The 13,405-nt window shown below is 36.6% G+C and overlaps 1 protein-coding gene across 5 annotated transcripts in view; it reads right to left on the bottom strand.

Annotated features, from left to right (window-relative positions):
* CNTN4 (contactin 4) overlaps positions 1–13,405 on the bottom strand; it is a 936,335-nt gene that overhangs the window by 136,462 nt on the left and 786,468 nt on the right. For all 5 annotated transcript variants that reach the window (XM_004738394.3, XM_013053943.2, XM_004738395.3 and 2 more), the window contains one exon: positions 7,546–7,696. In XM_004738394.3, coding sequence (XP_004738451.1) covers positions 7,546–7,696 — 151 coding nt within the window. The remainder of the gene's footprint in view (positions 1–7,545; positions 7,697–13,405) is intronic.

The raw sequence follows: 13,405 nt of genomic DNA, 5'->3' as shown, positions 1-13,405 counted from the left end.
TTTGATATCATTACAAATGTTTAAAAATACATCTCTCTAAATTCTTCTGCAACTGTACTTCAGGGGACTTAAAGTCATAACTATTTTGTCCATGGCTCTAGGAGAGATCAACTGAGGCAATGGAGGAAAGTTCTAGGTCTGCATTTGGAGAGCAGAATAAGCTCTATTTCTATAACTGCACATGCAAAATTAAAATGATATAGTACTACCAATAAGCAAGGCAACAGATTCTATCTAGAGCAATGATGCTCATGTTGCTTTGATGTTGTTTTGCCTCCAAGGCAGGATTTCCATTATTATGGAGATGAACTGCCTCTAATTATTGCAATAACATAATTGTTCCCCAGGGCAGAATTCCTAATAACAGAGCTATACAGCTCTGCAGCAACTGTAAGAGATATCCTGAATGCAGGTTTCTCATTAAGAGCACGTATATAGACACTGTGCTTCCAGAAGAGAAACAGAATGCCTGAAGCAATAAACTGCTTTCCACACTAGGATTCGATCGGCCTTTTGGGCAAATACCTGCCATCACATTTGCTCTGCATCCCAGACTGCTGGAGTCTTCAGACCAGGCTTTCACACTTCATATACAGCATGGAGTTTTATAGCCCTGTGCTGGGATTTGCCTCCATGTATTACATGAATTTCAACTCTTCCAAAGGCCTTTGGGAGAAGAGGCATATTAGAGCCATGATCTAATTTTACCTCAGAGGCAGACTTTAGTGTCTCTAGGCAAGAAACATGAATATGAATTTTATTCCTATTTGGGTTGTATATTCTCAAGGAATGCTAGACTTGATCTGATTAGACTGTGGGGATCAGACAAACCTAAACATATATTACAGTCTGTGACAAAATCCCTAAGAATATAGATGTTGGTACTGTCTTCAAGAGAGGTCCACAGTGGTCTGAAAGTGTTCTGCCCAAGGTGACGTCAAGGTTCCTAAACCCAGTGGTCATCTTTGAGCTGTTAGTTGGTTGGATATCTTGAAGGCACAAAATGCATGTTCCTTCTTGAACCTTTCTGCTCCCTTGGTATCTGTTGTTATATTCCTCTGTTTGTTTTTCTACACCTTTGGGTCTGCTTTCTTAATCCTTCCATCAGGCTCTGTTTCCACCATTCTGTGTACATGGTTGTTCCTCAGCGTTTCTTCCTTTGATTCACAAGCTCTTATTTGACAAACTTCTGTCTGGATGAATTTGCCCATTCCATTGCGTCTTATCTACTGGTGATATGTAGGTCTCATTGTTCTCCTGAACTCAGACCTATATTTCAAGTTCCTGTTGGACACATTTGCTGAGTACTTACTCTATACTGGGCATTGTCCTAGATGCTACCACTATAGAATGGAACAAAATACATTCAAAGGGCCCACTGTCACCACAGGAAGAAAAGGGAGGCCCAAGAGGAGGTCATGTGGGTAGGCTCAACTTGATTCATCTTTGTTGGCTTTGAGGATGGAGGAGGGGGGCCATGAGCCCAAAAACAAAGGTGGCCTCTGGAAAGCTGGAAATAGATGCCTATCTAAAGTTCCCAGAGGGAACACATGATTTTAGCCTAATGAGACCCATTTCAGGCTTTTGATCTCCAGGACTGTAAAATACTGTATTGTTTAAGTGAAATGCAACACAAACACACACGCATCTGCACAAATTTTTGATCTTGTGGAATTTACATTCTGATTGGGTGGAGGGTGGGGAATTCATCAATATGTAGTGTGTTAGATGGCGATAAGAACTACGGAGACTATAAAGCAGGTAAAGAGGATGGGAATTTTACAAATTTCAACGGGTTCATAGGGAAAATCTTCTCTGAGTAGGTGATACTTGAATGGGAATTCTTATTCGAATGTGACACCTCCACTTGCAGGCACTTCAAATTCAACGTGTTAATATTAATCTATTTTCTCCTCTCAGACTTGCTCTCTTTGTAGTGACTACTGTGGCAATTGGCCTACTGGGCACCGGCTGCTCACGTTAGAATCCCAGGAGCCATTTTTACCCCCTCTTTCTTCATACAATCTTTCTACTTACGACATCATTAAATCTTTTCGAATTTTACCCTTTTAAGAGCCTGTCGGTCTTCCTTCCTTTACTCTCAAGAGACTGAAGTCAATGTTCTTTTCATCTCCATCCCAGACTGTTTCCTGAAATTGGTCTGCTTGTCTCTCCAAACTTGCTCCTCTGATTCTTTTCTGTACTGCAGGCAGAGCAGCCCCTTCACAGTATTGTATGACGGTGCACTGCTTGCATAAAATCCTTCAATTCTCCAGGGTCTTCAAGTTCAAGTCTAAGCTCTGTAGATGTAAAACGCAAGGCCTCCACAATCTATTGTTGGCCTACATTTTTTCAATGTTCCTTCTCAGTATATCACCTTTATAACATGTGCCCTACGATTACTGAAAAACATATTGTTATTTGGCTGCTGGGTCCCTGCACTAGTGAGCATCTTGAGGGCTGGGTTTATGTCTCCCCTTTCTCTCTATCCCTAGCAACAAGCAGAGGGGCTAGCATATGGCTAGTACCCAATGCATTCTTGGTTCATTGAACAAAATTGGAGTGGGCTAGTTTGACAGAAGAGTCACGCTGCTCTTCTGAAACTGTGCCCATGACATACAGGCTGTAAGTTTGAGATTCTTTCCAGCCACACTCAGTGGTGTTTCTGTATCAGTGGTTGTCCATTAGCTTGACATAATCTATTAGCCTAATGTCTAAAAGGGAGGAGAGAAATTCTTAAGCATAAATAAGACTAAGAAGTCTTTATTTACACAGTTAACAAGAGTAACATTTCGCTCATTTCTTCAGCTTCAGTGAGAAGTAAAATATTTCATCTAAGTGAATTTTCCAGTCAACTAGATCTACCCCTTTAAGCACTAAGATAATTTTTAAAAATAACCTTAGGGAGTGAGTGGTCTTTCTGTGATGTATTATATACACTTGCCTGCCTTACTAATCTAAGGTCACTGAAGTAACTTTTCCTCTTCAGAGACATCATATAACAGTAATTATCATACTTTTCTACAGAGATAACATAAAGTTGTTTGTTCCCTTTATTAATACTGCTTTTAATTCTAGGGGGCATACTTTTAGAAAGACAATGAAAGAAATGATCAGGATAGTGAGAGGATGCGAGAATACTGTCATCTGAACAATATCAGGGACATGTAGGCTTGGAAAAGAATGAAAGAGGGCAGGACTATAGCCTGCCAGTCTATATAAAGGGAAGGGTTGGGGGTGGAGAAAAATCAGATTTGTCAAGATAACTTCAGAAAGTGAACTGAAACACAATGAGTGGAAGTTACAAGGACATAGCTTATGAAGAAAAAAAAAAATCTTTTAACAATTAGTTAAGTCTCCATCGTTAGAGGTGGCTAGGGAAGGATAAGGGTCCAGCCATTGTGGGGATCCCCCACCCTGGACTGGAAGGTGGGTTCTGGGACTACAGCAGGAATTTGGCACAGTTTTCTGTCCAGCATTCATTTCCTCTTGTTCTGGTAGTAAGAACCTTCAATTTCTTTGGGGAAACCCTTCTCAGTCCATGTGGTTTAAAGTGGGGCTTCCTCATGTGCTCTCTGAGGATCAGTGAATCACATTGTCCTAGACAGGGCATCACATCCTCCCTGAATATACTTGGATCAGGGGAGAACACTGACCAAAGCAGGTTTATTTAATTACATGAAAATTGATTCTGGAATTGTTATGAGAAGCTAGAAAAGGTGGCAGCCTGGGGCCACTGATAGCCATCCTAGTGACAGGAGAGAGAGCCTTTTAGAAGATGGAGTCAAGACAGAAGGCAGGGCTGGTGACACATGAAGAAAGCCAGAGTCCTGATGCCCCTGTGTGAGTTCCTGAACCCTGCTGCACCTTCAGTCAGGTCATCCCTGTCCTTCTCAGACGCATGAGCCAAAGTACTGAAGCCAGCCGTGACCTGTGTTTCTGTCACTTACACCAAAAGAGCCCATTCTGGTTGAAACATGGTTTCAGGCTCCTTACAATACAGGATCCTAGGTTTTTATCAATGATTCTGCTACTTTTGTACTCAGATGTTTTGTTTCTAATCAACTTGTCTCATCTGTTCCAAGTGCCTTCTATCTGGAAACTAAAAGTAAACAAAATTATCAATCTTATTCAGTTAGTTGGCTTATTTGCTCACTTAAACCATATAATCTTGCTGCTTTGATGGTCACAATAGGTGTTTCCTGAAGACTCAAGTACTTGGGCTTTGTGACATATCATACCTGTTTTAAATATCTGATATTGCCTAAACTCTGGTAGTTGGAAATGTGTAAAAGACAAAAAGAAATGTTTTATATACATAATTACAAAGCTATAAAAGTTAAAAATTAAATCTTTCATTTAGATGCATTGTATAGAGAGGGCTACTGTGAATATGCTTTAAATTTCTAAAGGTATGACAAACCAAAGTAAGTACATACAAACATACTTTTTAAATAGTTCACATGTTACATTAAACCAATCTTTTTCAGTCTATATCCCCTGGGATAACTACAATATCACCATATGATCAATAAAATCAAAAACTTAAAACCGTTGCTTCATATACTTTCATTATAAATTTGCTTGTAGGCAATTGTTTAGTTAAAACAAAAGTTAAAGTTCATTTATTAAATAGTGTTTGGCAAAATCAGTCTAAACACAGACTCTGGGGAGAACATTACTAGAAAGGGGTGCTTGACCATAAAGTTTTGTTTCATCAAAATACTGTACCAGTACTTTGTACTTAGGTTATTAGTAACTTTTTACTCAAGAGTTAAAGGTTTGCCGTTTGGTTCTTAAGAGTCCATATCTCAAAAGATATTTAGGGCTAATAAATCTGTGTACTAGAAACTATAACTCAGCACTGGGAACAAAGAAGTGTGCCTTTTGTGTTGGTCTAAAACTCTCAATCTTTTTCTAAAATTGGAGTTTTAAAATTTTTCACTTATGAATTGTTTTGCTCATGCATTTAATAGTCTTTCTCCTTTACCAGAAAAAAAGGGAGAAAAATGGCAAAATTTCTTCTCTTCCAGTGAGAAAACATTAAAATCTTTTCTATTTTTCATGCTTTTTAGAAATTATGAGATATACAACTGAGTACATATCTTTCTCAGAAGTTAAAATCCAGTGACTCATGGAGTAAACGTGGTATATGGACCCATATTTTAATAACATTACAATTATAAAAAATGAGTTGCCAACATTAAAAAGTCAAGAGAGTTCAAATAAAAGCCCTGATTTCTAGCTTCTCTTGAAGAACAGAAAGATAGGGAGGCAGCTGACTGGCATCTCCATATGGCAGCAATAATGTTCCAATTTAGTGGCAGGTGTGTCCCTTGAATGTAGCACACCATCATTCCCCTTAATGTTACACCTGGCCCGCTTTGGGACTCATGTACATTACCCACATCAGTCTGTCTGCTTAATACAATCTGAGTGAGGAGGAGGAAGGAGCAGAGCTGTGAGAACACAGCACCCATGTGGAGGAGGAAGTGCTAATACTGAGAGTTAGGGTCTTTCCTGGTGACTCTGGCAGTAGAGGTGAAAAAGAGCAAGGCTTGGTTAAATACATCTTTAGTGCCATATAAATGCTGAAAAAATTAACCAAGTTAATATAAATGCTGAAGCAATATGTGAACCCTATTAATCAAATCAGTAGGGGAAAGAATGAGAACTGGAGAGAGACAAGCTTTGTGGTAAGTCAAGTGGTAGAAACAATCCATGAAATTCACTTGTTAGGTAGAGTTCTTGATATTGACATACCATTTTCCCAAAGGTAATCTGATCAGTATATAACAATGGTTAAGCTATAGCAGTGGTAAGTAGTCATTAATACTGTTCAAAATATTAGGTCATTGGTTTTTTTTTTCCCCCTAGGCGCAAACTAAGGTTGTATTTCCTCGCCGGAGTGAACATTTGAAGAGCCATGTGACTTGTTTTGGCTAATGAAACATGAGTGAAAGTGAAGTGTTTGACGTCTGGGCAAAAGCTTTACGTGCATGTTTGGCCACTCTCTTTCCCTTCTGCAATACTGATGTTGCGGAGGATGTTACTCTACCAGCCTTGGCTGTTGAGGGCAGCAAAGCCACCCTCAGACCCCCGAGGGACACACAGTGTGAATTACAAATAGACTTCTGTTGTTTTAAATCACTTTAGGTTGTTTGCTACAGTAATCTTACTCTAACTTGATTTATTCATGGATTTTGACATGTCTGTCTATTACCTGTATTATTTTAAAGTACTTTTTCTTTACATCATTGAGAAACTAAAAATTTACAATGTAGCCTTAGTCTAAGCATTATATGTGGTACATATTAGTTATATTTCAACTGTATTTTAATAAACAAAGTAAATGCATAATTATTAAAAGTAATCTTACATACCACCTTTGGGGAAATACTGAGGTAAAACAGGAAATAAACCCTCAGGTCACAAAATAAGAACCTGTCCTCTCAAGCTCCAAGTATGTCTTTAAATTTGAACACCATGCCAATATTCAGTGAAATACATTGCTTCCTCTATATAATAGAAATCAGGAAGGATATATATTATGAATTTAATATGTGTATGAATACACCATCTATAAACCGTATCAAGTTTGTTTGCAAAAATCATTAATAAGCACAACATCATCAGCGTAAGGATCTAATTTGCATATGCAAATCCAAAGGTGTACAGGTGTAAAGGGTAGATACGGATACATTTTTACTGGCTTCCACTTCGGAACCTCAAGTACTTGACCTTTAGCATCAATTAAAATCATTATGTATACAGCTAGTAAATGCTCTGACATAGATTCATGCATAATTACCATTTTCCAACAGATTGAGTAGATTACAGAAAGGGATGGGGGATGTTTTATAGGGGTGACAGCCAAGAAAAGGTCTTACAGGTACCTACCATTTGGTGTAATTTGACTAAAACCCCAAACAACCCATATATATATTTGCACTGTATAAACAGCAGGCATTCTAAGTGTAATTCACATATAAAAGGAAATACACAAGAGTTTATATGTCAGAAAGAAAAAATAACTTGTTTCAAAAAGATGTCACTAAAATAATCACAACTATGTTATATGCAGAATGAGTTTTGGAATTAGTGATATTTAGCCTCAAAAAAAAAAAAAAAGGAGAAGCTATTGAGACATAATAGCCATTGCCAAATATTTGAGAAGTTGTCACCGCAAAGACACACTGGATTTCTTTGTTTTAGAAAACAAGTAATATGGAGAAAAGTGGGTGAATCAACAAATAATTTTTAGGCTAAAATTAAAGGAAGGTTTTTCCAGCTGCTCACCTTTGAGCAGCTCTGACAGTCAACAGGGATCATGAAATCTCTCTTTGCAGGGATGGTTTTGGAGAATCTTAATATAACAAGAAGGATTAGAGAGACCAGCTAATTTTAATTCCACACTCTTCCAAAACTTCAGATCTTTGATTAACATTTAGTCCATCAACAGCAGATGGTAAATTTCTCCCTCTAGAACTATTAATAACAGACAAATTATTATAATCAATTATTAAAAATATCTCAAGATAATACCTTTCATTTTCTCTTAATATGTCCCTTCCTTTCTTCCAGGTGTAGACAGGTTTAGGAGAAGCTTTTGGCTTACACTCAATGACAACTTCACCTCCCACTTTCACAAGAGTTACTCTTTTTAGGAGGGTTCTCGAAAAATCCGGACCCACAGCTGGAAGAGAATACAGAAAATAAAATAATTATTATGGAAGGAAAAAAAACCCCACTAGATCATGCTTTAGTCTTTTTCTTTCTACAGTGTATTTACTGTTGCCTTGGGCATCAAAGGGAAGAGGTTAAATTTTTTCCAAAGTAAAAAGAGTAGCACTGTACATTTTGATGGGTTTATTAAAAATCGAGGTTAATTTATATGTGTAAAATGCCCCAGTTTCAAGTGTACAGCTTGATGAATTGGGCATACTACACTAAGAAGATCAAGATACAGAACATTCCATCACTCTATTCAGAGACTCAAAAAATTATTTCATGTTCAAATGAATAAAAATTTTAAAATTTCAGGCAAGCATAAGAAAAGATAAACAAGAAAATCCACAAGGCATTTTTCTGATTATGGAGGTTAAAGCATTCCTTCTTTGATAACAGGTTCTGCCTCTGCTCCATCCCTTAGCACTCTGTGCATGTCTCCATGAGAACATGCTGAAATGTCTCTATCATCACCCTCTGAGCGTCTACTTAAAAACAAGGGCTTTCTCCAGCTTTCCGCTACTGTTGCCTAATGCAATGCTTGGCTCATGCAGGATAAACTGGGCTTGCTCTTAGAAAACTCAATTCCATGCTCACTATGAGTGTTCTAAATTCATTTTATAACTCAGGTGGTTATACAAAAATAATGTTAAAGAATTATTGCTTTCCTAAAACAATAGATACACATTTGTATCCTCTCAGAAGGAATTTAAAAGATGCCTTTCTGAAAAAAAAAAATCTCCATTTCCTTCTGGGTTAATTAAATTAATGTGATCTAAGATCTCTTTTGAGGAGGGATTCACCTCTTGGAATCTTAATTTCGCTATATTTAAAATCCCAGACTCTCAGCAGTTTGACCTACTAGAATCTAAGATTTTAGATCACGCCGAATGTGAAATTTAAATACCACAAATTACTTAAATGAGGACAGAGAGTGAGAATATATGTATGTGAGTAGGGAGAATGGGAGTCAATTTCTTAATTGCAACCAAACCAGGTACTAGTGATATATATATATTTTAAAAATGACAAAAATAAGCTTCAGTGAAAGCAAGTTAAAGTTTTATTAAGTGCTTTTGTTGTGGAAATATTTTCAGTAATTGTCTAGAAGGAAATAAAAGTGGAAAGCCTATTTTTTAAAGGGGTGATGCAATGTATGACTGGTGCTGGTTTTACTATGCAAAGGTGAAATTAAGTAGATGAGTTTAGTAGGCCGTTGATATCTCCATTTGTGCACCTTGGATTCATGAGGGCAGTCTACAACTTGGAGTATAATTCTATAATGATAAGTACAATTAATAAGTAACCTGCAAGTTGTTACTGATGTTTCTGCTGTAATGAGATAAATGTATTCCTAGTATGATCTGCAAAATCACATAATAAAAATTATAGGATTATGAAAAAGATAGGGTCAGGATAGACCTACTCAATATTTATGTAACACCACACTATTAAAGAAACACCTGGCCACCCCTTGAATAAATGTATTAGCATGATTAAAAGGACAAGTGAAATTCCTAATAAATACTACCAAAAAAGCAGAACATATGTGTGTGAATTGTATGTGTGTGTGAAGACAGCTGGATGAAAGACAGAGGAAGAGTTGAGATCGCTCAACTCAAGCAAACAAGTAAAACTGGAAAGACTTTGTAACAAAGCAAAATCTGCGGGAAGTCTTAGGAGAACCATGCTATCAGCACTGTCATGTTACCTAGTCAAACTAAGCCACGAGGAAGAATGTAGGTGAGGGGAATGGTGGGCAACATCGTTTTGCCTTGAATACTGTGTTGACTTGAATCAGTTTGATTGCTGCCATGTATGAAATACATGAACAAAGCCAGCATTTATGTTCTACTGTCATTATTCCCCCATTTACCATTCCCATACATGCTAATATGTAACACAGAAAGGATTCTATAGCACAAAAGCTTCACTCTCATCTTAAACACCTAAACTGAAAAAAAAAAAAATCAAATTTCTAGAAGTTTTTGAAAAAGAGTATTTTGTGAAATAGAGTTACAAAGCTGTATCATATAAAAATCCCTTCTTAAAACTGTATCTTTCTACACACACATTTTTATCACTTTAGGCAGACATTTTTCATCTGTTCAGGAGGAATTCTGAAATTGCATTTGAAATGAGTTTACATAAATCAAACTGTGCACAACACATGGGTGTATTTGTCAAAAAAACTATATATTGCTTTTACGAGATTTGAAATAGCATGATATCAGCCTCACAGAAGACAGAAAACACACCTTCCAGTTTCAGAAGCATTTTCACTGTACTGTTTAGGTGCATATTATCTTGTGGATATCCTAGTGGTAAGAGTGGCTTTGAATATCTTTCATTAATAAAAATAGAATTATAAATTCAAATCTCTTCCCTTTGTTTACTTAATTTGCTTAATTTACCTCTACTGTTATTTAACCCTGCAAATCTATCAGCTTCCACATTAAGCTGCAGTGCTTTCTAGGGCAAAATTGTCAAACCTTCATCAGTTTGTGAATACTTGACCCATTAATGGGTTGTTAACATTCTGCCATTTTGTGATCATCTGTTGCACCTAAGATGCCCTTAAGTGTATGGAATGATGGTTTTTTTCCTCTCTGTACCTTGTATTTAAGTGAAAGGAGTCCGTTAAATTTGACATTCACAGTGAAATTAGGTTTTAAAAGTTACTGGTAAGGTCCTCAGTAGAGCACTATTAGAACCCAACCTTTGCTGGCACTTAAAAATTTAGTACACATTGAAGGTGAAACATCAGTAGGTTCTTAATAGCTCAGAAAAGGTAAAACCAATTGTTAAATTACCCACTTGAATCTGAGAGTTGCTCAGATACTGGGGATCCTCATTTGCTAAATCTAACGCACTTAGGGGATAATATTTCTTACATCAACTACTAGAGGGCACTGCTCTCTCAGTGTTGGAATGAGTCAGGTTACAGGACCTCTTTCATTTGGAAAATGCAACTTTTTATTATTTATCAACGATCTTTAATTCATTAACATTACATGATCTATAATAAGCATCCAGCTAGAAGAAGTTCTCTCTTTAATTCACAACTGTTTGGTTTTACTGAATTAAATGACTCTTAGTCACATGTCAAGGGTATTTAAAGTAGCTAACAGAACACTTGAAAACAAAAGTTTTGTGACTTTAGTGTCATTTCTCAAGAGAGAGCAAGGGTGATAACTCCTTGACTAGATGTGCAAAGGGAGTAACATTTGGGAAATGTATGAATGTGCTTTTCATTATTGAAGAGGAAAGGATAATTCTGCATACAGTTCTCCTGCACTTAGTCTGTAGAAACATCACTAACAACATTGCCAGTGGATGGAGACTATTCCGTTTGGCCCTTCTGGAATTTCAGAAGTCTTGACTGTTTTAAACTTTATTATCATTAACTATCACCTCATCATTCCATAAAAATAAACCTAGAGTGAATTCATCCATTCAAATGTTTTCACCGTTACAGAGAAAATGCTGGTATCAAAGTTTAAAACCCCAAGATTTTTCTGGCTTGCTGGGTAGATAGCTAGGAGGCTGCTTATAGTGGGAATCTTCTTTCTAGGTCATCATTTCAGAATGGTGGATTCAAAATCAGCCCTCTCTAGCCAAGGACAACATTCATAAGAAGACTCAACAAACTCTGAAGAAAGATTTCTCTCTTCTACTATCAGCATGATGTGTCCCTTTTAAGTTCCTCATACCTGTGCCTTGGTTGTTTTGGTTGAATATATTGAATGTCCTGCTTACCTGGGTCGCCTCCTACCGTTCTTATGTTTATGGATTCCTGCTCCTTTGTGAAGGTTATTGTAAAAGAAAAGTCACAATATTTATAGTCATGAGGTTGTTTTGAAGAATAGATGAAATGATAAGTGTCTTGTATATTAAGTACGTAGCCCAATATTTGCTTGCTTCCTGCTTCTCCTGTTATCTCCACTACCGCCACCACCAGTATTAGGGGACTTTATGCTGAAATAGAAGAGTGCTTTTTAGAGCCAAATAAACGTATGGTGGTTGGAATTTTTTTTTTAAATTTTGAAATAATTATAGATGTACAGTCACAAAGGTAGAGAGGTCCTGTATATTTCACTTACTTTCTCCTAATGACTGATTATACCCTATGTGAGCATTCTACAACATCAAAATAAGGAAAATGATCATTGGTACAATGTGGGTCTTTAGTTCTGTGTTATTTTATCACCTATGCAGACTTGAATAACTACCACTGAAATCAAGACACAGAAGTATTCCATCATAACAAAGATTTTTCTCAGGCACCTTTTATAGCCACATCCAGCTCCCTCTTGCTGAATTCTCCCTAATGTCGAGAAACCACTAATCTATTCTCCATCTCTATAGTTTTGTCATTTGGGGAGAATATTTTATATATAGAATTGCATAGTATGTGACCTTTTCAGATATATATATATATATATATATATATATATATATATATATTTTTTTTTTTTTACTCTGCCCAATGCTCTTGAGATCCATCTCAGTTGTGTGTATCAACAGTTAGTTCTTTTTTATTGCTGAGTAGTGGTATCTCATCCATTCAGTTATAAGTGAAAATAGTTTCTTAATGTTGGCATTTCAGGCACTATGGTAACTGACAAATACTTTTGAGCACAGGAACCATTTCAAGATCTCTCAACAGTTTCTCTGCCAACAACTAGGATCAGGCTTAGCCTTTTTTCTTTTTATAAAAGGCTTGAAAAGCCAAAAATTAATTGTGGAGACTTGGGTGGAAAATTTTTTTCTTATTCCAAGCAAGACATTTTAAAGCCATTTTGGAGATTATATCTTATATACAGTGCTTAACATGTTGATTAGAAGTCATTCTTACATGTTTTAAGAGCCTCAGCTGCTAAATCCTTATTAACCACTTTTGAGCTACCCTATTTAAGACAGTATGCATTTTTAAATATCTGTAATCACTCTGACCTCCTTATATAAGTCCAAATTAGTGATATTTCATTACATTACGCACAATGTCCTAAACCCTTAGAGAGATGCCTGTCCTTCATTAGACAAGTAGTGTATAGTACTGTAATGCCTTAATTGATTGTAATTTTGTTACGAGATAGAAATGTTTGTTGAGTGAACAAAAGAGAGTCATTTGAATGTGGTAGAAAGAATCATAGTATTGCAGTGGTTAAGAAGACGTGGTAGCATTTGTTATTAGCAATCCTTAGATCATCAGTGTCTTTAAGGCAGAGACTATGTATTATGGATCTATATAACCCTTATTGAGCCCAATGTTGGGCACAAAGTAGGTATTTAATTGGTATTTGTTGAATAAATGTATATTGTAGGAGAAAATTCAGAGTTCAGTTCAAAACAGAGAAGTCTCTTTTCATGATGCTTTGCCTGGATACCACATCCCTTTCTTTCCTCCAAGGGGGGTTATAGATGGCTTCTCAGACTTACAGGATACTCCATCCTTTCTGGAATTGGGACTTAGTATAATGAAGTAGAATTGCCCAATAAAAATTATCTCGGCTGTTTATACTCTTAAACCACTCTGAAACCACTGGTGTGAAGTTAGATTAAGAAATGGCTCTCAAAACATTACACCAAGGAACTTAGCTTTTAGTGCTCCCCAATTTCTGTGTTGTAAATACTTCTATGATGGCCAATTTCAAGTTACCAACAAGAAGTCATA

This window comes from Mustela putorius, unplaced genomic scaffold (assembly GCF_011764305.1).
Source record: "Mustela putorius furo isolate JIRA1106 unplaced genomic scaffold, ASM1176430v1.1 tig00003850_pilon_pilon_pilon, whole genome shotgun sequence".
NCBI lineage: Eukaryota > Metazoa > Chordata > Mammalia > Carnivora > Mustelidae > Mustela > Mustela putorius.
Note: the sequence above shows the minus strand (reverse complement) of the source record. Positions and strands in the feature narration are given on the sequence as shown.